The sequence below is a fragment of the Mus pahari genome, chromosome 3, assembly GCF_900095145.1.
Source record: "Mus pahari chromosome 3, PAHARI_EIJ_v1.1, whole genome shotgun sequence".
NCBI lineage: Eukaryota > Metazoa > Chordata > Mammalia > Rodentia > Muridae > Mus > Mus pahari.
In genome coordinates, this window is record NC_034592.1 from 63000419 (window position 1) to 63027430 (window position 27012).

At 41.2% G+C, this 27012-nt stretch overlaps 1 protein-coding gene across 3 annotated transcripts in view; it reads right to left on the minus strand.

Annotated features, from left to right (window-relative positions):
* The window catches only part of Ttn (titin), a 273795-nt gene extending 270963 nt beyond the window's left edge, over positions 1 to 2832 (minus strand). For all 3 annotated transcript variants that reach the window (XM_029536006.1, XM_029536008.1, XM_029536007.1), the window contains exons 1-2: positions 2624 to 2832; positions 338 to 441 (exon numbers count right to left, since the gene is read on the minus strand). In XM_029536006.1, the coding sequence (XP_029391866.1) occupies positions 338 to 428 (91 nt within the window). In that variant the 5' untranslated portion in view covers positions 429 to 441; positions 2624 to 2832. The remainder of the gene's footprint in view (positions 1 to 337; positions 442 to 2623) is intronic.
* Positions 2833 to 27012: the final 24180 nt, after the last annotated feature.

The following is a 27012-nucleotide window of genomic DNA, read 5'->3' on the forward strand; positions in this document are numbered from 1 at the left end:
CTGTCAGACTAGTTCCGCCCCGGAACCCAAATGTAGAATGACCACATTTGATCCTTCTTAGTCGCTGGATTCTGACAGCAAATTTTAACCTGATGCTAATTATTTTTGCTTTGTAGAATTATAAATATGAATAAAACATTTTCAAAACTTTTTTAAGTCATTATATTGTCAGCATCCTGTGAATGGTGTGCCCTTAAAATGACCTTTCCACAGTGTTGTGCCAATTTTACATAGCAGAAGCAGTGTTTAAACTTGGTTTCAAGACAAAAAAAAAAACAAAGTTTCCGTATTGGAGGAGGCAGGTGGAACAGAAGGGAAAGCCTGCATGTGAGCTTACCACTAACGTGAGCCTCAAAGGTTGCGGTACTACCCTCCAGTACCACAACGCTTTGTAACGGCTGCGTAAACGTCGGTGCTTGAGTAGTCATCTTTTCAGGCACTCTGGAAAGAAAAAGAAAAACCAGTAAGAATATTGATGCTCAGGGCCCCTCAGCCTCTTCTTGGTGGAGACAGACATGTATTTCTCCAAATGGATTAGTCCAGTATGCAGCCCTAGAGCCACATAGGAAGCCTTCTCCTGGTGCTCATGCAGTTGACCTTTGAGTTAATTTAAGGGAAATGGGCGAGGGGTTGGGGTGGGGTGGGGGTGGGGGGNGGGGAGGGGGAGTTGGCCAAGCAGAGCAAGGAATGCCTCCTAGTGGTCAAAGTGGGAATATTCAATCATACCAACAACGGATATTCAGGTTGGGCCAGAGTGAAAGGGAAAACCAAGCTACAACATAGGAGCAGCCAAGGGATTTCAGAGATGCAATGTGACAAATGAACCTTTATTTCAACACAGCATGGAAGAGACGGTGACATAAACAACAGTTCCCTTTCCAGCAGCTCTCACACACAGTGCCAACGGTTCATAAGGTGACCTTGCTCAAGGCTCTGTCCCCCTCACCTAAAAATCACTGCCCAAATGAAAAACCTGTGCTTTGCAAGCGGTTCGCCTACTTGAAAAGTGTAGGCAAGTGTTTTGTCATCCTCAAGCTTTTTTCCCTCTTTCTGATGGCATAAGGGACTTTCCACATCCTAACATTCCTGTGCATTGTACGCAATGGCACAATTAATGCTGCTGAAGTAATATTCACGAAGAATATGTAATGGGCTGAAATTTATTACAGGTCTGAAAGAAAAACGCTACCTTGAGTTCTTCACATGGATGGAGCAGTGTGTGGACTAAATCACGGAAAGCTGTGGGAATTGTTCATGGGAATTAAAACACCTGTGCTTTATGTGAAATATTCAACAATAACCAAAAAAAAAAAAAAGTGAAATCTGCAGCTAATTCCCTTTGTAAGTGGAAGAAAGTATTTCATGTACCATTTTTGGAAACTATGTGAGAAAATTCTTATGCATAAATAACTAAGTATTCACCTTGAAACAAACCAGGGTTCTGACATTAAAGGGCAGGCTCTGAATTGTCAATTGCCTCATTTTTATCTTTCACAGAATTCTTTGTTCACTAAATGTTACAGCGCAATATTCTTCTTAGTCCTGTAACTCATTTTTTTTAGACAAAATTCATACCCCATAAAAATCCAGATGTCATCCAAAAGTTTTCAGGAAACATTTCTCAGAAACTCTTGCTTCTAGCACATTATCTTTCAGATGAACACATTTTATGTCTAATTTTTCCTGTCTGTAAGCCAGTGTATCTTCAAAATAAATTTGCTATCTCCTTAGATAAACCATGTATAATTAAGTATTTATCTAATAACGGGCATTTACAATTTGTAATCTAATCCCAGGAAGATAGGGAATCAAAGTGTATTTAGAAATTAAGAATCTTTTATTTCCTGCCCTTTTTAGTATTAACATTATCTCACATCATATAATTGGATTGTGGGTTAAATTAAAACGCATAATGAGATCTAGAATCTTCTAGAAAGCAATTCTATAGCTTCATTGAAAACTTATAAAATGTTGAGAATTAAGTGGCCTAGCTGGGTTTGATATTCTTATTATCTAGGAAGACAAAATTTGTTTCTGTGAGCACTTGTTTCTCAGAGGCCTAAGGCTGAAGGCATGCATCTGAAATGTCACACTCCCAAAATAAACCGTCCAGCTTGACGGACAGCAGACAAGTGTTCTGCCGCTGTCCCCAACAGATAGCTCAGCAGTTGATTCCCTTAAAAAGTCATCGGGTGTAGCTGATGCCACATGGGTTTTCTCTGAGCTATTCTTGGTCTGCCTTGCTTTATCAACGAGTCACATAACCTTGTACATTCTCAGCAGACAAGTTTACTAAGGAAGCAAACATTCATGCCCCCATTTCAGACCCCTGGTTCTAGGACATCCCGTACATTTTAAAAATCAGAATGGTTGACTATGGCTGTGGACATAAACACTTGATATTCATTCTCATTCTCTCTCTCTCTCTCTCTCTCTCTCTCTCTCTCTCTCTCTCTCTCTCTCTTTCTGGGAAATGTACATTTCAAAACCAAATTTAAAACGCAGATTCACACTGTAGGTCAGCAAGATGAAACCTTTAACAGAAGGCATTTATTGCTCAAATCATCCAATACTAACCAATCAGAAAGAGCCCCGGGAGTCAAACAAGCTGGTTCTCACTCACCTGATTTCTCAGGAGTGCCCAAAAAGGGTGGGACCAAGCCCAAGTTGCTTCTGAAACGACGTCCTACGTGGAGTTGGTTTTTCCAACCATCTCCGACATGAATCGGTGAGCCTCTAACCCTCCAAACAAAACCACACAGTCTTGACTGTGTGGTTTTGTTTCCTATGCAATCCCTACACCCGAGGCGAGGTGGGAATGCGCGACTGCTCCAGAGCCAGGGGCTGGCCGGCCCTTATATTCCCCAGATCTGCTGACAGCCCAACATCCTTAGAGCCCGGCTCCGTGATTGGCTCTGTTAGGAAAGCATGATGGGAGAGGACCTATTTGGGAGTATCACAGACCACCTGTTCCTCTGATTGGCAGTGCTAAATTTAGCCTTTCAGAAGAGGCTTTACTGAGGAAATAGAATTGTATTTTAAAAGCAACCACACTGGGGCTCAGAGACAAGAGTGGTTGTTACAAACGTGAAAACTCTACCCAGGTGGAGCGGAGGCCAGAATGTGACAAAGGATAAAACTTCTGGACATTCGTAGATCTAAAACGATCCCGAACTTGAGCCCCGTGCCCTGTGAGTCAGGCTCCACTTCTGTTCCCTGCCCTCTAAACCCAACCAAATGGACCTGTCAATCATGACAACTGATAAAGTAATTTATATCACGCATAGGTTTCATCTTCTCTGAAGACTCCGTTTCGATAAACTTAGCATTTGAAGAGAACTCATTTGTCCCGTTTGTTCTATAGAATAGGCATGCCAATGCCAGTGAGTTACGCGTGCCACAGCCTTGCAGGAAATAACACCCAAAGGCAACGTCTGCATAAGGCTTCGGTTTAGTCTGTGTGGGACAATGTCTTTGCTCTTGCTAGAGTTTATTTTTGCCTGCCAGTAGTATTTACCAATACCCATGGGCTGCCTTGCTGAGTGGTGAATCTGGGTTTAAACCATCCATAGGTTTTTTTGTTTGTTTGTTTGTTTTGTTTTGTTTTTAACTTAGTGTAAGATTAGTACCAGGGTGTGCTACTAATTTCTGCAGCTTGCTGTCACTAATGGGAAGTGTTTAGGGCATGATATACTTGCTATTTTAGGAGTGAATTTAATTTCAAGCAAGAGATAGTTCAAATACAAAAGATCATATCAAATGGCCTTTGTTGTGGCTCAACTCAGGGATTTGTAAAATTCTGCTCAGAGTGAAGAAAATTGACTCATTGATAAAGGAAAGCACTTCTATCAATAAAATAGACTTTAAAAAATTAAATTTTAAAACAAATTTCCTTATGTTTGTAATAAAAATGTTCCCTGTTGTGGAATAAATTGGCCTTGCAGTAGACTTTGAACTTTTTGAGCCTTTTTAGTCTCCTGGTTACCTATGTAGTGATAGTTCATTAACATTTAACAGCTTCAATTTACCGCAACCGGCTCCGTGCAGCCCTGATAAGAAGCTGACACCACCACCGCGTCCTTATTTAAACTGCTATCTCCCTTACCTAAGTGCTGCTGTCTGTGCTGGAGCCGCCATGCCCAACCCCCACCAGACAGTGCCTGCTTTAACTCAGTTTCATCCCTTTCTTCCCAAATGACCAGTTTCATGTTGTGTACCTTGACAATGACTCCCAGCCAGAGACTCCTGTTAAAGGAAACATGTCAGTCATAACAGACAATAAGTGAGCTTTTTGTTTGGGGTGCTCAATAATTTGCTGTTTATTTAAAATTCATTTGTGCAGCTCTGTGTGTGTGTGTGTGTGTGTGTGTGTGTGTGTGTGTGTAGCATACATGTTTCTAATCTGGAGTATGTCAGTGTCATGTCATGTTTATCGGGGTCAAGCCAAGCCATTTTGGCTCTGGAAACCATAGCTAACAACTGAATAGAGATCTGGAGCTTGTAGTTCCATTGAGTTGAGCCCAGCACAGTTCAGGGAGCAGATAAGCTATGAAAATACATCGTATATTGCAAACATGAAGTCATGTGTGTCTCCTCCAGAGCTGCCTGTCTGTTCACAGTCCTTGAACTTTCTAGACCTTTCAGTATTATTGAGATACCAGCCTTTGGGTGCTCAGGTTGAGAGAACACTCCAAGTTAAGGAGGAGAGAGGGAGGATAAGGAAGGAAAAGGGAATCAGCAAACACCCACTGCTATGAAAAGAGGCAAGGTGACTGATGTATAAACAGGATCAGATTGTGTCTAGCACCACAGTGAGCATTAGCTTTTTCATGAAGTTTGGCATAGTTGGAGCATAGTAAGCCAGCCTGTTGGAAATGAGCCACTTCTCAGACAGAGGAGTTTGCTGATGCTGTAAGATCTCCATTTAGTATCCCGACTGGGGAGTCACACAGATAATCCCAAACAGCTGCTAATTCAAATATAATGCCTGCTTAGTTTTGGAATGTGTGGCATGATTCGCCCTTTGAGCATCATATTCAATGTAATTTACCAAATATTTATTAAACACATGCTCAATGCTGAACACTTTAAATTATTATGATTTACAGTCTGTCACTCTTTCCTGGACAAATATGGACTGGGCGGTGGTGACTTTGTCCCCAGCCCTGTGCTAGAGGTCAGTCGCACCCTCAGAGAAGTCAGCCTCCTTTATTAAATTCCTATGGAAGAAGGCCTTCAGAGCCAAAAGATAAGCAGTGACTATTCGGTGACTGAGATGGAGGTTAGAGCATCGGATCATTCACCTGGCTACTCACTCACCACCTCGGCTGCCTTCAGACTTCCTTGTGTGACACAGAACCACTTACCACAGTTCCAACTTCCTGAGAGGCATTTGAGAAGTAGGTCCAGTTTTAATGCTTAACACAAGAGAAGTATCTAAGGGAAACAAGCAAAATTAGTGCCTCTTATACTTTATATATATATAACAAATATATATATATATATATATATTTGTTAAAAATATATTGCTACTGGTGATGGTATTATAGTTATTCATGGGATACACAAATTTGTCCCCTAGAAGTCTGTAATTTAGTAAGTCCAGGAGTGTGTATTCACACAGCATCTGCATAATCCTCCCCATGCTCTCATAACTCCAATATGCAAACATGGGCTCAGAGCTTTTTTTCCACAAGGAAATAGATCAAAGCAAGTGCAGGAAGTGCATAAGGAAGGAAGTGCTGAGTCCAGCAGCTTGTGTTCATGTGTGCCTTCTGTAGGGGACAAAGAAGCTACACACACAGGGTGGGAGAGAGGCAAGAAATTGTTGCTTAAAGTTTAGGTGAAGATTGTCTCTTCAACGTCCATCACTCTTCACTCTATGCTAGTGGTCAGCATCATATCTACTATCACACTAAAACCAAAATGTTATTTTACACACACTTGGCACTTTCACCAGAGTAAGAAATCAGAAAGTATAATTCTTCAATCTCTCAACAGCACCAACTGCAGAGTCAAGTGAAGGGAGTCCCAGCTTTGAGTCTCAGTGGGCTATAGACAACTTGAGTCTCTGATTTGCCTGTTGTGGGTTGTGGATTATAATATCTATTTCAAAGACCTGACAGGAAGATTAAATGACAGGAGGATGAGGCAGTGCCAGGACAGTGGGAACCTGACACACGATGGGTGTCCAGTTGTTTGGTTCCTGTTGAGCATGACACAAGACAAGTATTTCCGGTGCTTCCCAACACTGATTTGATCGGTACCTAGCCATCTGATTAAATATGGAAGAGAGTGTATTCTAATAAATCTTTGAAGACTCAAAAATGACCTCCCAGCAACACAGGACATCCTCCCCCCAAAGGACTTCAGAAGGTGATATGACATTTAAGTTTTGATTAAAACAGAACCCAAGCAAAACCAGAATCATATGGAAGAAATAAATGAGGTTTCCGGAGACCTGAAGCAGTAACAGATAAGCCAGGTCAGATCAACTCAGTAGACACTGCAGCTAAAATTGTCATCAAGTAGCATGATTCCTCATGACGATGGGAGGTGGCTGGGTTCATTTTATGTAGGGACAACTATAAACACTGCACCTGAGATTAAAGGCTCCTGCCAGAAATTGTCTTTTTTTGGGTGAAAAATACATTTTGGTCTGACACAAAGAAACCTGCAGAAATGAAAATAATGGGTTTATCAAATGCCTATACAGACAGACAGGCAAACCAGTCCACTGCATTTAGGGTGGTAACATGTCAACACATTTAACTCAGGAGAGGGTCTTCCAAAACCGGGAGAGTAGAAAGCAATCGAGCTTGATGTCAGTGCCATGGTCTATGAAAACAAAGGGACGCTTCAAGAAGTGTTTTCTCTTTCCTTCCCTTTTCAAGTGAGTCCCGAGTGTGTCTCCCTGTGCCAAGGAGCTGAGATGCTAAAGACCTGAGTGTTCTTCACCTGATGTTAATTAAGAAAGTAAGGGCTATGTAGCAATGCACCCACATCAAAGGAAAAAAAAAAAAAAAAAGCCAACCGCCTGGGAGCCAAATGCAGAGACTGGAGAACCCTGTAGGTTGAAATAGGGAAGCTCACAGGGGAGAGCTGGGGTTGGCTGTTTGCATCTCATTCAACAACAGAACTGGTTTTATTGTCGTTGTCTTTGTTGTTGTATTTATTTATTTTATGTATGTGAGTACACTGTTGCTCTCTTCAGACACACCAGAAGAGGGCATCAGATCCCATTACAGATGGTTGTGAGTCACCATGTGATTGCTGGGAATTGAACTCAGGACCTCTGGAAAAGCAGTCAGTGCTCTTAACAACTGACCCATTTCTCCAGCCGCCCCCCCCCCCGGGGTATTTAAAAAAAAAAAAAACATAGAAAATACAAGAGAGATGAAAATAGGAAGGCAAAACCACACCAAAGAACAACATAAAATCACTGTTCTAGCTTTTCTTCCTAGAGTGGGGGGGGAGGCGCTGTGTGTGGAGAGGGAAGTGGAGAAAGAGAGAGAGAGAGAGAGAGAGAGAGAGAGAGAGAGAGAGAGAGAGAGAGAGAGGAGTGAGGGGAGGAGAAAGGAAGAGAGAGAGAAAGAAAAAATATCTGGATTATATAGAAAGGAGCCCCTGGAGGAAGGGCAGCCCAGCCCCTGAGCTAGAAAGTTCAAGGTCTAGGGTGGGCAAGATAAGCCAGGTAGGGACTGAGGGATGCTGGGAGAACCTGGAGGCCAGGTCTGCTCTGGTATGTAAAATACGCACCTCAAGTCCAAAGCCAAATATGAACAAACGCTGGCAAAAACAGCCTGGGGGAAGAAGGGATTCCTTTGGCTTACAGGTTACAAGGCCATCATCCTAGGAAGCTGAGGCAGGAACTGAAGCAGAGACCCAGAGCAACTTTCCTTACCTGCTTGTGCCTCTTTACGACTCCCTCCGCTTACTTACCTTCAACTATAACCCAGGACCACCTGTCCAGGTCGGGCTGAGCCCTCCCACCTCCCATGTTAATCAGTAATCAAAATGCTCCACCATGTGTTTACAGGCCGGTCTAAGCAGGCAATTTCTCAAATGAGGTTCCCTCCTTTTAGGTGCCTCTAGTTAGTGTCAAATTGGCAAAATCTAACAGGCAGTTTCCATTCAAGAAGGTCACCATTTTTGCTAGAGTTGATCTGATGTGTTGGTGAGCAGTTGACGAAGTAGACAAAAAGTAAAAACAAACAAACACAACCTAAGTTTCAACAGAGGACAATGTACTGCCTGGTTTTGTGTGTCAACTTGACACAAGCTGGAGTTATCACAGAAAGGAGCTTCAGGTGAGGAAAGGCCTCCATGAGATCCAGCTGTAAGGCATTTTCTCAATTAGTAATCAAGGGAGGAGGGCCCCTTGTGGGTGGTGCCATCTCTGGGCTGGTAGTTCTGGGTTCTATAAGAGAGCAGGCTGAGCAAGCCAGAAAGTAACATCCCTCCATGGCCTCTGCATCAGCTCCTGCTCCCTGACCTGCTTGAGTTCCATTCCTGATATCCTTTGGTGATGAACAGCAATGTGGAAAGTGTAAGCTGAATAAACCCTTTCCTCCCCAACTTGCTTCTTGGTCATGATGTTTGTGTAGGAATAGAAACCCTGACTAAGACAGACAATATATAAGCTTCCTTGGGAAGAATAATGAATTTAATATATGTGAGTATGCTTATGTCAAATTTAATGACCTAATTGATAATATTGATTTTATTGTTGGATTTTTTTTCTATTTTTATGAAATTCAAGGACATAGCACTCACTGCAACACACTAAATATGACAAAAAGGACGGATTAATGAGACTCATGCCATGTTTAAGAAGTTAGGAATAGAAGTGGGGCTTCTTCTTGATCCATAGCAATAATCTATGTACAAATGATCATTAGTAGATATCACCACTCTTAGGGCTTCATTCGTAGGAATTAAAGCTGAAGGCTAGGTTCAAACTCCGATTGGTACCCTGGTGTTCTCTATAGTTACTTGAGAAGTGACTACCATAGCCTTCAAACAGTTTACAAAAGCTCATGTGCCTATTGTTATTATTAAAGCCTCCAGATTTTCCCATGGGCCTTGACAACAGGCAATGCTCATTTCAAAGTAATTTATGGTTTTCAAAGTAAACTCAGTTCCAGTTTGATAATTATATTCTTGTGCTGTAGAATGTTGGTGTTAGCATGTTTTTTGTTGCTGTTGTTGTTTTGTTTTGTTTTTCTCTTTTGTGAAAGAGGAAGGTAGGTACCCGGAGAAGGCCACATGCAGGTTAAATCTGCCCTAGAAATGTGCGACACAAACTCAGCTGAAGGTCCCAGCTACACATTGTTTCAGGGGGTCTGAGGGAGAGGGTCTTTGAAGAAGTCATGTTTTGTCTTTGGTGTTAGAAACAAAGTGACTTTTTTTGCCCCTATTTCTTTCTCTAAGCCTTGTTTCTTTGAGACAGGGTCTTTGCCAGATAGCTTAGGCTGGTCTGGAACTTGAAGTCCTCTTGTTCTGTCTCCCAAGTACTGGGATTATAGGTATGCACCAACATGACTAGTTTCTAAGACTTTTACATGAAGGACTTTAGGGAATGGTGTTTGGCAATGTGAGCAGGAATTACTGCTAGATAAAGAAACGGAGAGGATTAGTCAGTTTAATCATTTGTTCTTCTGAATATCAATACACTCAGTCCTTGGAGCACGTGTTTAGGTTGGTCTGTTGCTATGTATTGTGCTGCTAAATTCTGTACCTGAAGGTCTAGGCCTACAAATGACTTCTGTTAACAAGCTTTTGTTTGGCAAACCTTGTTCCTTGATTTAAAACTATTGGTTAAATAAAAATGGCTACAGTCAATTACTGGAAGGATTAGAGGTGGGTGGGTAAGAAGTAACCTGGTTGGAAGAGGAGACACCAGGAGGAAAGAGGAAGAAGGAGGAGGAGGAGGAAGCTGCCACGAGGGGAGATGGATCATGAGCCTGTGGCCAGGAGAGACATCGAGTATCTGGGGTACACCAGTGGGGAGGTAGCCAGGCCTGCAGTTAGAAGAGTAGATTGGGGGTGATCCCCCAGGAATTGTAACAGCCAAATGAAATAACCATAATCTGGGTCTCATTTATTTGTAAGCTAGTCGGGAATAAGCTTACCCCGGGTACAAGGTGTTGACATCAGAGATCCTTGACACTTGCAGGTTTGAGATCTTGTGAATGGCACTATAGTTACAGCAGCTAATTTGGGGAAGGATGGATGTGAATTGTGTTATGATACAGCACATGTTGGGGAGCCAGTCCCATTCCTCTCTGCTAGGTAAGCTTAGAGTAAATCAGGGAGACAGCCATGTGCAGAACTGCTGCTCTTTGTGTGAGTGTGTAACTGACTTGAGAATAATGCAAAGTGAGGCTTCCTGACCAGGGAGCCCCAGCGACCTCCTGACTCCTCTCGCTCTGTGCTGGGATGACTAGTGTGTGCAACCAAACTCTGCTTTGGGCATGGGGATTGGAGTTCGGACTCCAGTTCTCAAGCTTGTGAGGGACTAAACTCCACCCCAGACCCCCAGCCTTGCTCCTCTCTTTTGTGTCCCAGAGAATCACATTAAATGAGGAAAACCATGTTCAAGGAATGTAATAGGAAATGTAAGTGGGAAACAACCTACCTGTCTACCAACAGAGACTTTATGCACCAAGACAACAGATACTAGGAATCTCTTACAAAAGAAAAGCAACTGGAAAAAGGAATCGGTTTGCTACAAATTACAACCTTCAATGAGACCATGTCAATCAAACCACCTCTGTTCGGACACACTGGTATAAAAAGTAGCAAATGTGTTCTAAGAAATTGATACAAGACACTCTGAGGAGTTAACATAGGATGGCTTAGTTTACAGTTCGGCTAGTGAGGCCAGCTATTTTGGGGTGTGTGTGCTGGGGATCAAACACTTGAAACTAAGTTATAGCCCCAATCTATTGTTTCTTTTTTATTTTGAGACAGAATCTTACTAAGTTCCTCAAGCAGGCCTTGAACCAATAATCCTCCTGCCTCGACCTCCCAAGTAGTTAGGATTACTGACCTGTGCAACTGAATATTTTTTCAGAAGAAGGAAATATCTCAATGTGGAATAAACCTCTAAAGTAGAAAAGGAATAATAAAGTATTTCACTAAAATATAAGAAAACATTGTGGAACCTTGCAGGTAAGTGAAACTTTCTTAAATAACTCCTAACATTCATCTACAAAGGAAACCCTGGATTCCCCAAGTAACTGACTTTTGGATGATGTGATATGCCCCAAAATGAGAAGACTTGAAAAGATAGTGCATATGTTAGTAAAGGATGGACTGCCTCACTGTGTGAAGGTAAGATACAAATATATGAATCTTAACAATGTTTGAAGTAGAAAACACTTGACAACTTAAACGTTAAGGAAGAGGAAAGTGGCCAAATGACTTGTGGTATAGTCATGCTGTGACTATTATCTAGCAATAAGGGATCATGTGTTAGACCCATGTTTTGTCCCAGAAAAGATGGCCATGATAGTGTGTGAGAAACAAGTTATAGCATGATATGCAGGTTGTATATCTTCAATCACGACTGTCCCTTACTTAGACTTTTATTTGCCTGTTGTTTGTTTTGTTGTTCTAATTATCTTACTCTCCTACTGGGCTGTAATCTTCAATAGGAAAGCAACAGACTCTTTGGACCGTGGTGAAAACCTATCATTTATCTGTCATATCCAGATGTTTGAGTTTGTACTGTGAGCCTGTCCTACTTTTGCTATGAAAAAAAAAAATGTGTCCAAAATCATTTACAGAATTTAAAAATAAAGCAAGAACATAAAATCTACTTAATAAAAAGTAATTAACAAATACAGTTTGTGTGTGTGTGTGGTGTGTGTGTGTGTGTGTGATATTTTGTGGATGAAGATGGTCCATGTGAAAGAAATGAATATAAGGATGAGTCTAGTATATCTTATTCAAAGCAATTGGGGTGCTGTTATGCTTATTTCTGAGCTAAGGGGAAAGGGGAGCTGGAGGAAAGATAGCCACTGATGTGGGCAAAACTGAGATGTTGTGAAATTCACCTACAAGTGCTGAGCACATGGAAGAATCCAGAGTCTGTGATTGAAATCTCAAACCGCAGCAGGAAAGTGCACAGTTCAGAAACTAGCGCAAACAAGGATGGAACGTGTCACTGCCGATGTTCGAGCATCTCCCACTAAGTTACGTGAACAGCAGAATATAAAGTCCTTTGTGGAGGACAGAGAACACAAAGGGCAGAAGGAGGAGAACTCTTCAAGGCTTGGATGGGCATGCCACCCACTTCCTCACAGTGAAGTATGATTGGGCAGCATTTTCACTGTGATGGATGGGTGACATCTGCCTTCATTGCTTAGCTTGCACTCCATGTTGAAGGTGAGAGGGAAGGGGCTCACTACCACGTGATAGACAGAGATGCTTGAAGAATGAAGCTCTGAAGGCATAATGAGGATTCCAAACAGCACTGGAATTGGGCTCTTGAGATGTAGTAAGACACAACTGAACCAAGGCTAGATCCATAAAGTCCCTCAACAAGAGTCAGTGGGTGGTAGCACTCTTCAACCTGTAGTAGCAGAGGTAGATCCAGAACTGGAAAATGAGGGATAGGGGTGCTATCTGAATTGTTCTTGTATGGGAGACAGATTGTTAAGGTCTCTTTAATGAGGCAGAATATCACTCAAGCCAGAATAGAATGTCAACAAAGAATCTTCTAAGAGATCTTTAAAACTTTCACTACTTTATTTTATACTTAACAATAAAAATTTGGTTAGGTTTTTTTTTTTTTTTTTTAACCACTTCAAACATTTGTTGTTGTTTTTTTCTGACTCACTCATCAATGAGGACTCGTCACCTTTTTAGAACAAATTTAGGTTTACGGGAATCAGGTGAGCAGAAAACTCTGCTCTCTAACTCCTCTGGGCCCTGTCTTAGTCGGCGTTCTATTGCTGTGAAGAGTCACTATGACCACAGCAACTCTTATAAAGGAAAACATTTCATCGGTGCTGGCTTACAGCTCAGAATTTTAGTCCAATGTCACCCTGTCGGGAAGCATGGCAACACACAGGCGGACATATTGCTGGAGAGGTAGCTGAGAGTTCGATATCCAGATTATCAGGAAACTGACATACTTGGTCTGGCTTGAGCATTTGAAACAGCAAAGCCCACCCCCAGTGACACATTTCCTCCAACAAGGCCACACCTACTCCAATGAGGCTATATCTAATCCCTGTTAAGTAGCTCCACTCCCTAACAATTTAGCATTCAAATCTATGAGCCTAGGGAGCTATTCCCATAGAGCATAGCACTCCCTCTAGTTTCTCCCATTAACATTAGTGAATTACATTTAATGTGCTGCATTTGCCTCAAGGGATGGACTGAAGCTGATACATTGTTCACTGAAGCCCCGAGTTTTGTATTACCAGCATTCTTTTGATATATATCCTTTGGGTTGCAACAAATGTATGTGGTGGCATGTGGTCACAATTACAGTATCATATGTAACAATTCCTCTGCCCTAAAAATCTTCTGAAGTCTCCATACTCACTTCCCTGTTCCTCCCCAGCCCCTGGCAAGCACGTTTGTTTTTATTGCCTCCCTGCACATACTGCCTTCCCAGACGATACTGCAGTTGGAGCCATATGGTCTACAGCCTTTTCAAATGAGCATTTGTTTTAAGCTCAGCAATATGCACTTAAAATTAGTCTATGTATTTCCATGGCTAGGCAGTTCGCTTCTATTTTCTGTTGAATATTCTAAGGTTTGGGTGTAACACAGTTGTATGTACACACTGAAGGACATCTTGGTGACATTAACATCTGAGTGATTATGATTAAAACTGCTATTGGTTTTTTTCCCCATGTGGTCTGAGGTTTTCTACTCATGGGAATAAGTACTTTGGCTTGCTAGTAGCGTCTAATTTGTAGAGAAAGGCTAAATCGTCTTGCAAAGTGGCTGCACCATTTTTGCATTGCCATGATAAGTGAGGGTTCTCATGGGGCCACATCCTTGACATGTGGCATTGTCATTGCTTTGGATCTTAGCCATTCTCAATGGGACCATTCTGGACTATTTTTCGACCAAAATAGGTGAGTATCTTAGAATAATTAGCATGTATGTCACCCTGGGAAGAGAATGAAAAAAATAAAGCCAAAACAGTAACTTTAGATTTGTCTCTCTGCGTAAATGAGAGTGGTTTCATTCATTCATTCATTCATTTTTATAATAGCTTTCTAGGAACAGATTAAAATCTGTGACATAATAAATCAGAGATGGGATTTTGGATCATTCACAAATGTATTTTTGTGCTTTTAAAGTTTTAATGTTGGTGCTGAAGAGATGGATCAGTCAGTAGACTGCTTGCTGTACTAGCATGCGGACCTAGTTTGATGCCTAGCACCTCTTAAAAACAAAACAAACCAACCAGGTATGGAGAAATGGGGAGGCAGAGACATGAAGAGCCCCGACCCCCTGGGGAGGCAGCCAGTCTAGCAGAATTAGTGAGTTCCAGATTCAGTGGAAGATCCTGTCTCAAGAACCAAGACGGAGAGTGATTGATGAGCATTCTCAATGTTGACCTCTGGCCTCCACATGCACATCGGTGTACACACATGAACACATACATTATCTGACAAAGGCTACAAAGATACTGTGGTATGAGCATGACCAAAGTATGTTACATGCACGAATAAAAATGCCACTATGTTTTGTACAATCAATGTGTGCTAACACAATAGAAGGCTAAAAGGAGTACAGTCCTTATATGGAGTGTGGCTAATTCTACATGTGAAACAAACACTTAGAGACACTGAGGATGTTTGGTCCTGGTCTCCAGTTTTTGCCTTAACACGTTTGCTATGGCTGTTGGCTTCTCAGGTATACATTCTGGTCTGAAACGTGACACTGCTTCTTTGAGAAAGAAGCATGTAGTATCTTCTGAATTGGCATTCTATTTATTCATCCCTGGTGTACACGAGAACATGGCCTGATGGAGAATTGAGCTGCAAGTGCTGTTTGCAAATTATTGTCTCTTATTCTCAGGATGGAAGTGTTTCCAGGAAGCAGGAACATTCATGCTGTGTTTCTATGGCTATGATGTGTATTCTCACCAATGAGTCATCATCAAAGTGCTGAATCTTAACTGAGGGAGGCAAAGGCCAGCAATTGTAAAAGCACAATATATATTCTCTGAAAACAAGGCAAATCATTTGACATGCTCTAACCTTTCTCTTGGGAGTCATCTTGGAACCCCGCCATGATGGCTCTGAACGTCAGTCATGGTGTGGTGTGGAATAAACCTTTATTCCTGGAGGTCACAAGTTCAGAGTTGTGAAATTCTGGAATTTTGCCTTGTACTAAATTTAAATTTTAAAAATGCCAATCTAAGACACTGACTCCACATTTTCAGTGTTTATTCTTAGAAGTATCCATAAACAAAATCAGTTTTCTTCCTAGAATTTATTAATACTAATATCTAGTGACTTGGATAAAAAAAAAATCAAAAGCTAAATTTGTGGGGAAAAACATGAAACAAAAGCAAAATTTGTAAAAGTTACTTCCTATCAAGGCTCCTACGTATTGTCACTGTGTGAAATTCTACTTTCTTCATATAACAAAAAGGAAAGAGCCAAACAAGTTCTTCCTCTGTTGTTGTTTTATTGGGGGAGGATTCTTTGGTGTTTAGTTTTTCAAGACAAAGAGTTTTTCTGCATCTCCCCGGCTGTTCTGGAACTCACTCTGTAGACCAGGCTGGTCTACTCAGAGATCAGCCTGCCTCTGCCTTATGAGTGCAGGGATTACAGTGGTGCATCACCATGTCCTGCTCTCAACAAGTTTTTAAGCTGTTAAATTATTGCTTTGTGTAGCGGATGAAACCAAGGGTGTCTAGACAGAAGAGGCCGTGTTTCTGGAGACCACAGAACACACACAGAAGTAATTCTGGAGAACTTTAGAACATTAGTTGCCCCTTTTATCAAAACATATGTGTGTGTGTGTGTATATATATATATATATATATATATATATATATATATATATATGTGTGTGTGTGTGTGTGTGTGTATACATTCTTCACACTTCCTCCATAAAATCCTAGGAAGACGTACACTCCCAGCTGTTGAATTTTGTTGGCATTTGTTTAATGATTTCAATTGTAATCATTATAATTTTGCAGGAGAATGCCAGAAATGTAACTTTGCCAACAAGTCTGTTCAAATGAAATGAATCTAGCTAGTATTCTAGTAGCAGTAAGGAGAGAAAGGGTAAGAGGGAAAGAGAAGAAGAAGAAGAGAAGGAGGAGGAAGATTGCTTTGTGAAGGAGACAGGGATTGTTGGATTTTGTTGTCTAAATTTTGCAGAATAATGACTGTCATTGCTAGCATGTATCCTTCAAACAGTTTTCTGGAAAGGCATCCTAAGTGAAGGTCTTCTACACTGTTACAACTGAGGGAGGAGACATCACAGCCATGTGACGTGTGAAGCCCTGGGTACTGCTGGTCATCCTCCAGTGCATAGAACAGCTTGCACAGTGAAGACTCCTGTAGCCCCACACGCCAACGATGCCACGACTGAGGAGCCCTGGCTTAAAAGGCTAGGCACAAACACTGCATTTTCCTCACTTTTAAATAATTCTAGTAAATAATCAGACATCTCATCATAAAAAAAATACATATGCAAAATAACTTTATATTTTATATGTATACTTTCTAGTCCTTGCATACACAGGTCAAAACTTTGGAAAAGCATTCTAGGAATATAATGGTTACATGCATTTATTAAACTTCCAAGTGTGTAAGTACCACAGCTGATAGTGCTCTGTGGCTGTGTGATCTGTAGCCACCAGGAAGGCATCATTTACTGTTGTTTCTGTTCCACCTCTGGCCAGCTGCCTAGGTTGATGAGGCTGTTTTCTGTTGGAATCGAGAACAGTGCTCTGCCCTCTGGCTCACTTTGAGACCTGGTGTTTCTGGGAGCCGGCAGTGCTATCTTTATCCTTCTTACTTGACCTGCCCTGTGTGGCTGGGCTCTGGCTTCTCACTTTCCTTTAGGTTGGCTGCACTGGTGGAGAATGAGGTGGGAGGGGCTGGGTCAGTCAGACAAGAATCTGGACCTTTCACTTGCAGAGTCGCTGTGGCTCTGGCTTCCAGAACCTGCACTTTACAAACTTACCTTTTCCATTCATATCTGGGTCTACAGTTAAACGTGGCTTCTCTTCCTATGAAAACAACAATATAAATAACATCTGAGTTCGACACAGTATGTTTACCCAGGCCTGAAGTTTAATTTAGAAGGATATTGTGAACTCTGGTTCATTAGTCATTATTCTAGCTATGGTAGGGAGATATGATTTTTTAAATGTTCCATTTTAAACAGCAACTTCACAGTTCTTTCTTGAAAAAAAAGAGACCTAAAGTGCATCAAAGGGAAGATAAAACAATTTTAGAAAGCATTAGTTTATACGAGACATTTTGAAGAAAACATTATAAATGTAAAAGTTTCTTCCAAAAGCAAAGAAAAATACGCCAATTCCATTTTGGTATAATAAAAGCTAGTATTTTTTTTTAATTGCCTGAAACTTAACTTTTCTTCAAAGCCCTAGCTAGGCAGACATGTTGATGGTTACATGTCCAGGACCTCAATCTTGGACAGTTCTGCATCCATGAAGCCCTTCATGAATCTACGTGTTAACATGTTTTTTATGTTTTGTGTTCAATTATACCACTGTGCGTTTTCATAACTAACTATCATACAGAACCAGAATGTTCAACTGGTGGTGGTGGTGGTGGTAGGGTGTTTTTCTGGAGAAGGACAAGATTTGTGTTAATTTCCATAGTGATAAATTTTAGTTTACTGTTAGGTATGATGCTCCAATTGTGCCATCATTCAAAGTAATAGGATATCAGTAACATTGTTGTATTAAAGATCTTGGGGCTGTGGTTTGGGAGCATAATTTCGAGCCTGTTTGTATTTGCACATACAATCTCTTCATCTGGCACTATTTGGGGTATGCACACATGCACGTGCACACACGGACACACACACACACACACATGCATACACACCCCTCTCCGTTGAACAAGGACGGCATTTTAATGACCCTCAGAGAACCTATTCCCAGCAGAGAACCTCCTCTTATCTGCTTCTGCTAACTAAAACATTTCTTTACATTTTATTCTGAGTTAGGGGAAGGACTCAAGGAGCTCAAGGGGCCTTGTCAGGCATCAATGAGAGGGGAGGCCCTTGGTCCTGTGAAGGCTTGATGCCCCAGTGTAGAGGAATGCTAGGGCAGTGAGATGGGAGTGGGTAGGTGGGTGGGGGGAAACCCTCATAGAAGCAGGGTTAGGGTGGGAGGGGATAGAGGGTTTACAGAGGGGAAACCGGGAAAGGGGATAACATTTGAAGTGTAAATAAATAAAATATCCAATTAAAAATGTTATTCTGTATTTTGGCTGGACTCTAATCATTTAAAGCTAAGCATCAAGTCCTTGGAAACAGAACTTTCCTGTTCTAGTGGGGTGGGGAGGGCAAGAACACACGGTTTAATGTCCGTTAGACATCCAGAAGAGTGAGGAGTGGTTTTTAGGGATGGTTTAATCACATTATCATCCCTAGGTGAAGGAGGAGGAGCTAGAGGCTTTAGTTGCCTAGGGAATCTGTCCCAGGCCTCTGATTATGCAATAATAACATTTCAAGATGGCGCATGTCTATCACCAAGTGTTCATTTCTGTATTAATACCAGACTGACAAGGCGTACATACGAGCTGGGGAGATGACTTAGCCTACTGCTTGCCACACATGTACGAGGACTGTGAGGACCTGAGTTTAATCCCTGGAATCCACGTAAGGACTCCAGGCATGCTGTACTTAGAATCACAGCATGGTGGGGGAGATGGGAGGATTCCTGGGGCTCAGTGGCCAGCCAGTGTAGTGTACTTGGCAAGCTTTTAGTTCTAATGAGAGATGTTGTCTCAGAAAACAAGGTGGATGGAACACCACCTGAAGTTGACCTCTGACCTCCTCATGCATGTACATTTTCTCTCTCTCTCTCTCTCTCTCTCTCTCTCTCTCTCTCTCTCTCTCTCTCACACACACACACACACACACTGAACATACATGGATACACACCTCTTTAACCTCTTTAAAACTTAAATACACTTTAGAAAATCAACATTCTACCTTTTAATGAGCACTAATAATTTGACAACCTCAAAAATTGGCCATTTTTATCCAGTTCACAAAATGTAAGAAGCACATGCTTTAAGGCATCAGAAATAGAGGATGTTGTATCTCAACCACTTGGTGTTTAAATGGCAATTCTGTATTAGATAAGGATATCCTTAATAAAAGAAGTAGAATAAAAATGAAACTTGGTCATAATTCATCTCCAATAGGGCATGTAGTCAATCATATAAAACAAATATCTACTATACTCTGACTTCAAATTTGTATATTACTAGAGTAGCCATAAAGATTGTGCACTGCATAGGGACCGACCTGCCTGGCCCCTGACTAGCAGAAGAAGGCCCATGTTCTTTTGTGTCCGTGCCTGGAGACTGGAGATACCACACCAAGAATCGAGTGCCTTTCATGTTAGAAGCTGTCCTCACTCGCTTTGTCTACTGCCACGATTCAGATTATACTTGCTCAAAGCAGGTTAATAGGAGCCAAGATCACCCACCATGATGATGTTTCCTGCTGAGCTGCAGCAAGCGTGCTCTCTCATTTTGTCTTATTTTTGTTTATTGAGATGGCATCCTCTAGGTAGCCTAAGTCAGGCTCAAACCTGTTGGCATCCTCCTGTCTCAACCTCCCTACTGCTGGATTTCCAGCTATGCTCCCTTATTCCCAGATTAGCAATTGCATTATTAAGGGCATTTGTGAGTCAATATTCATACAAGAACAAACATCTGGACTGGCAAGGCCACTCATGGCTGAAGGCCCTTGCCTCCAAGGCTGAGAACATCAGTTCCGTCCCCAGGATCTACATGACACAAAGGTAGAACTGGCTCTCAAAAGCGGCTCTCTTGCCTCCACACAATACATTTTAAGAAAAAGCTTAACAAAACAAAACAACAAAAAGCAAATAAACAAAAACAAAAATGAATAAAGATCTCTTATCTGCCAAATGTTAAATATGTTCAGCAAATGAGTTATTATCCGTATAGGAAATGAATGCTAAATTACATTTTAAAGAACTCCCACTAAAGCTAAAGCCAGGTGAGTGAATTCTTTGTTTCTAGACATTTAATAGATACACACTACATCATCCAGATGACCCGTTAGCAATAAACAGGAGATAAATGCTAAAGGGATCATATATGCATTATGAACAGTACACTGTGAGAAGTGACCTGGAAAAATATTTTTAAAGGATCTATATTCAGTACTTAAGAAAAATTCAAACATAATAGTCAAATGAATTAAAAAAAACCCAACAACTGGGTCTCAACCAAGATTTATGATGATGTTCTTGTGTTGAAATAAAAGTAACATATATGTTCTAGTTGGAACTAATCCCTTTTGTATATCTGTTTATGAGGAATTTAAATGGATTTATATTTAGAGTCCATACATGTGTGCACATATTTTAGGGTTCCCCCATCCCAACAGCTGACTGGAGATCTTGTTTGAAACACACTAGTTTTCAAACATCCATTTAAAACACTAGAGTGTTTTGAATATTTTATCTATAGCATAGAAAAATGTAAATAACCCTCCATGACCATTTTTCTTTAACTGTTGGCTCCCAGTTGCTCAGGATGGAGGGGCTGTCAACATGAGGTGCTTTCTGATTTGATTACATCATACAACACCTGGCCTTTTGGCGAGTTACTAAACTCACATAGACAAGAACCCCTACTATAATACACACACACACACACACACACACACACACACACACCACATGCACTCACGGGGGGGGGGAGAGAGAGAGAGAGAGGTTTCACCAATATCCAAAATGGATTTTATAGAAATAGCTCAACGATAAAGCACCCGCCTCACATTGCAAAGCCCTGAATTCTATCCTCAGTTCTGCAAATGAAAGGAAACCAAACGGAATAGTTCTTATTCATTCACGGGTGCTGGTGCAAAGCAGATATACCTGCTGCCCTACACTGATAAAGCTGACAAGAATATTTCCTTGTATTTAAAGAGACCACACAGACTTTCTCATTTTGAGATTCTCTATGAGATGGTTTTTCTCTAACTCCTCCTCCTCCTCCTCCTCCTCCTCTCTTTCCTTCTCCTTCCCCTGCCTCTCTCTGTGTTTCTTCTTCTTTTCCTTTTCCATTGGGAATGAACCCTAAGAAAGGATTCTGCCAGTAAAATTTTTTATTTATTTATTTAAGAGGTAGGGTCTTAATATATAGTTTAGCTTAGCCTCAAACTCATTGTGTAGTCCAGGTTGGCCTCAAACTTATGAGCCTCCTACCTCTGTCTGCTCCTGTGTGCTGGGATTAGTGGTATGTGTCACAGAACTTGTTCCTCACGATCCATTTTGAATTGCAGTAACAAACCAGTATTTGTGTGATTATGCAATGTGTTGCTCTGGATTTGAGCAATGTCTAGAATAAGCATTTGATTGCACATTATTAGAACTTGTTCCCAAGTCCTTGGTGGGACTTCACAGAGCTCTGCTGTGTGTTTGGTTATGTGAACAAAGCCTTTGAAAACTCCAGTTGATTTCTTGGCTTCTGTGCTTCATCCACGAATTGTCCTTTAAACGACAAAGAACAGTGCTGTCCTAGTTTAGACAAATGACTTATAATGCAGACCAAAATTACCTTCAAGGACCTGTGTAATAGAAAAGAAGAAAGCACTTACATTTAACTTTCAGATAATGCAAAATAATTAGCTCCATTGAAAAGTTTTTACTTAACTATAATTGCCAAAGTAGTCATTTGTAGTCTTAATTAACGGGCCAAGTTATGACTCTATGAAACATGGCCGTTTAAAGCATAATAAAATGGGTGGTGTATTTTAACATAGGTTTCTATTAAGAAGGCTTAGGAATATACTATCAGCGTGTTCCCATTGTCTCTGCTAGGAAAGTTCTTGCCTGCAGAGCTACAGCCATTCACTCCCTGTTGCAGCTGACAAGTCATCCCTCTGTGAAGTGACTTCTGAGTCCAAAAGGCTTTTCTTCTGCTATGATTATTAATTGTTGGGGAAAGCTGATGTCTACAGTACTCTGACTATAATTTCACACCAGATGGGAAGCCCTAACTAGGCTTTCTAGTTTTTCTAAAAATTTTCCCCATTGGTTCTTTTGATAGTGACAATGGCTGGCAAAAATGACCAAATTTGATTCTTGTTTCCCATTGAGCATCCTCTTGTTCTGCTGGACATCGCCTTCTGTAGCTAATTCATCTCCCTCAAGGCCAACACAGATGTCACAGGCAACTGGGAGGAAAAGCAAGCGAGGGAAGCTACAACTTGATTTCGATTTTCTGTGGCGTCTGTAGCAAAAGAAAGATCCACGTTGCCCACCTTTGCCGAGGTCTCTGAAAAAGCCTTGTTCGCTGCGGTTCTTTTATAGATAGCCCTGGCTCCCGGGTGGCTCCCGGATGCCCCTGCTGCGGGCCAGCTGCTCTTCATGACCTGGCTATCCTCACTAGCCCAAGAGCGTATTGGTAGATCCTTCAGAACTTTCTACAGAGGGAATTATGATGTCCACAAATAAAGTTGTTTCACTTCTTTCCCAATCTCTCTAACTTCTATTTGTGTTAGACTCTCTGGCTGTGGCTTCCAGTTATGGGAAGGAACATCCTGCTTTGTTCTCAAACTTCAGGGAAGGTGTCTAGGCCTTTGCCCCCAAACAGAAAGCTGTTGGATGCCTTCTGTAGGGGTTCACTGTGAAGTTGTTTTCTCTATTGTTCGTTTTTTTGTTGTTGTTGTTTTTGTGTTTTTTTTGAGAGTTTTATAACATGATCATGACCCTGGAGAGTATTTCTCCATTAATTAGCATTATATGCTATTTCTATTGTTGTCCTCCTGTGGATGAAGTAAAGTCATTGAGCTTTTATTTGAATGTGATGTATATCTAAAAAAAATATTTCCTTAGTGTATAATTTCTTATTGGCTTTGGTATGCAATTTTCCTTTCTTGTATATAAATATTTATCCGGCTTTACTATCAGGGTAATTCTGAATTCATAGGATGAGTTCACAAGGATTCTGTTTCTCTTTCTTAGAAAAGGTTATGGATAATTCATATTATTTTTCCCTAAGCATTTGGTTGCCTTATCAGTAAAATTATATGGTCCCTGTGCTGTAGTCTTCTGACAAATTTAGTTTCTGCAATAGTTGTAAGGTTCTCAGGTTTTCTATTTCTACCTGGGGTAAGTTTACTAGTTTATTTCACTCAAGAATTGATCTGGTTCATCTTAGTCATGAAGGCCATGGCCATCCAGTTGCTAACAACTTCTCTTATCCTCTTGACCCATGGATCTAGAGTAGGCGCCCATCTCTGACAGTGGTATTTTGTTCTTTCTCCTTTCTTGGTTAAGCTGGTGTGATGGTTAATGCTAACAACTTGAACTGATTTAGAAATACCAAGGGCACATATTTGGATATATCTGTTCCACCGGTGGGGATGTGGGACCCAAAGGAGAAACTGAGTAGAGTACCAGCATGCATCACAATGCTTTAGGCTGTAGACCATGTGACCAGATCCCTCACACACCTGAACCCTGTCTTTCCACCGTGGTCTCCAAACTGAGCCCAAACTCACTCTTTCTTACATCACTTCTGGTAGGTATTTTGTTAAAGCAACAAGAAAAGTGAAAACTACACTTGGCTAGAGATGCATGTTTTTATTGGTCTCCAGGAACAATCTTTGAATTCATTGGTTTTCTGTATTTTATGACTTTCAGTGCCATTGATTATATATCCTAATATACATTTCTTATATTTAACTTTCTATAGCTCCTTTGGTCATTTTTTTTCTTTCGTGGATATTTTCTTTGTTAGTATACACTTGTAGTATTACGAACTTCCCTCTAAAGACTGTTTTTCCCCCTACCAATGCTTCATTTTATTATTATTGTTATTATTATTATTATTATTGTTATTATTATTATTATTATAGTTACTTAAATGTAACATACAGCCAAGGCTGTAGTCTATCTTGGCAAACGATCCATGAGAGTACAACAAGAATGTATATTCTGCAGCAGCTGGATTGATTACTTTATGTGTCAATAAAGCAAGCAGGCAATGTTGTTTGAGCTAGACTGTATATATGTTTGCTAACTGTTATTTCCTAGACTCTCCTCTGCTCCCTCCTCTCCCTCCTAGACTCCCCGCACAGTTCTGTTTTGGTTACAGTTATAACCACATTTTCCTTCTGCTTCTCCTACTGGAGAGCCCACTTCCCACCCTCACTTCGAGTGTGTATTCTCTGCCTTTGTTTCCCTTTTGTTCTTTTACACACACAAATGACAAGTGGTAAATCCATGTCTGGAAGCTCTTTCTTTTTCCTAGAGCTTTTGTAGCACCATGGTTGCCTTAGGGTAAAGATCACCAAAATAGTAAACGGTTGTTGTTGACTGACTGAAATGGACCAACATGAGCTTAAGCCCCATCCAAATCCTGAGGTTACAATAACAAAATACCACAAGCCATGTAGCTTAAAACAACTTCATGCTATAGTTTTGAAGGCTAAAGACTTAAAAGAACAAAGTACAAATTAGCAAGACCATGCTCTGTCTGGGTCTCTAGGGGAGACCACACCTACCTTTTGTTAGCTTCTACTGCATACAATCTCTAGGGACTCTTGGCTTGCAATGGACACAGATCTTTAGTTCAGCCTTTGCTGACAAAGGGGCTTTCCCTCTGTGGGTATCCTCTATCTCTTTGTCTTCTCTCTCTCTCTCTCTCTCTCTCTCTCTCTCTCTCTCTCTCTCTCTCTCTCTCCCGTGCGCGTGTGTGTGTGTGTGTGTGTGTGTGTGTGTGTGTGTGTGCGCACGCGCGTGCACGTCTTTTGTGTGTGCATTCATACGGTGGGAGGGTACAAAGGTCAATGTTGGAGGTATTCCTCAGGTTTTTTTTTTTTTTTTTTCCTACCTTACTGTTTTGAGATAGGGTCAGGAAACCTAGATTTCAACTTAGCAACCAGACTGGCCCTTTAACCCTCTGGCCAGACAATGTAGTCACCAGGTTAAAATCCAGATTTCATAATCCTGCCTCAAAGACTTCACTGGGAGGAGTGTCACACATCCAGCACCCACCACTGGTGCTCAGATGGTTTGTGATGTCATCAAAACTCTGGCTTGTACAAAAACAGCGTGGAGACGTGTGGGGAAAGCCAAATGACAGCTCTGTGCCTTTTGGGTCTAGGGTGAATCCATGCACAGCAGGCAGCATTCACATCTCATCACCTGCCAGGCGAGCAGAGAAAATGATTTGTTATTGCTTTAAGCGGGACACTGTTTCATTTAGTGAATGCAAATCCCCTGCACTTCTGACGCAGCTCAATGTTCTGCTCATTATAAATGGAAAACGGCCCGTCATGCTTTGGCATTTCAGTAACAGGCACCACATCATGGCATCCTGTGAGGAGAGGTTTAATTTGCTTCAAATAACTTACTTCATGGCCACACCTGAGAACCATATGGACAACAAAAATGTCAAAGTCCCCAGAAGGTCGTTTTTAGTAAAGCATTTTCATCAATAAAGATCAAATCAAAGTGGGGCAAGACCTAGTAGCCTTGCCTTCCTTTATTTAGAATTCAAATTATCTATGGATTGTAGCTCTTGTTGCTTTTATGAGTATGTATGAACTACTAACTTCAAATAAAAATTGTTAACTGTGAGATTATGGAACCCTTACCACACTTACCACATTGACCACTTATGTGGTGTTCAAAAGGAGGATGCACACCCTACTTTGGGCTGCATTCAGTTATTGAGAGGGAGGCACTGGACAGTGATTAATCCCTTCCTCTATCTTGCTTCAAAAGGCTGGGGGTGTGGCACAGTGGCTGAGTATTTATCCTGAAGATGGCCTGGATTTGATCGCCAACACCACATTCAACAAACACATGGAAATGACCCAAGGACTTTACTGAAGTAAAAGGTTTTGGATATGTCAGGTGATGCAGATTCACATGGTGTTTTAAGAACCCTTTAAAAAAATAGCCAGGCAGTGGTGGCACACGCCTTTAATCCCAGCACTTGGGAGGCAGAGGCAGGCAGATTTCTGAGTTCGAAGTCAGCCTGGTCTACAAAGTGAGTTCCAGGACAGCCAGGGCTATACAGAGAAACCCTGTCTTGAAAAACCAAAAAAAAAAAAAAAAAAAAAACAAAAAAAAAAACAAAAAAACAAAAACACGTTTTTAAACAATCTAAGCTTACACCTTACTCCACCTTCATTATTGTTTTGACCAGGGTGAAGATTTTCCTGTAGAAGTCTCGTGGATTAAAGAGGATTATTTCTGGAAGATTCATAGTTAGAGCCTGAATCTCCCTGTCTATCCATACAATAGAAGAATAATCATTCTACCCTTACACCCCCCCCCATAAAACCTCTAAAAAGATTTAAGAAAAATCCAGCTGGGTTTATTTCTATTTACTTCTGACAGCCTTTCATCTGGAAGGTCCTTATTAAGCATAAGTATGTCATGTGTATTGGGGACATAATGAACAGGGCTGTTTTGGATCCTGTGGATAGGGAGCTCAGTCTGTTGAGAGGCTCAGATGAGTGGTTATTACGCTGCATATCAAGATGCGTGACACAGGCCAGATGCCAGGTGACTGCACATGGCAGGCATGTCTGCACTGGATTGGGTAGGTCAGAAGGCGTTCAAGTGTCTCATAAGGATAGGGGATAGGCAGAAATGAAGCCACAGGAAGACAGGGGAGAATATAATAAAGGAAGTCCAATAAAGAGGAGTCTAAGAATAAAGGAGAGAGCAACAGAGTATCTGTAGGTCAGAACTGTCACTTTGGGAAGGAAGAGAGGACAGTGGGCATAGTGGAGGTTGAGATGTTAGCTAGG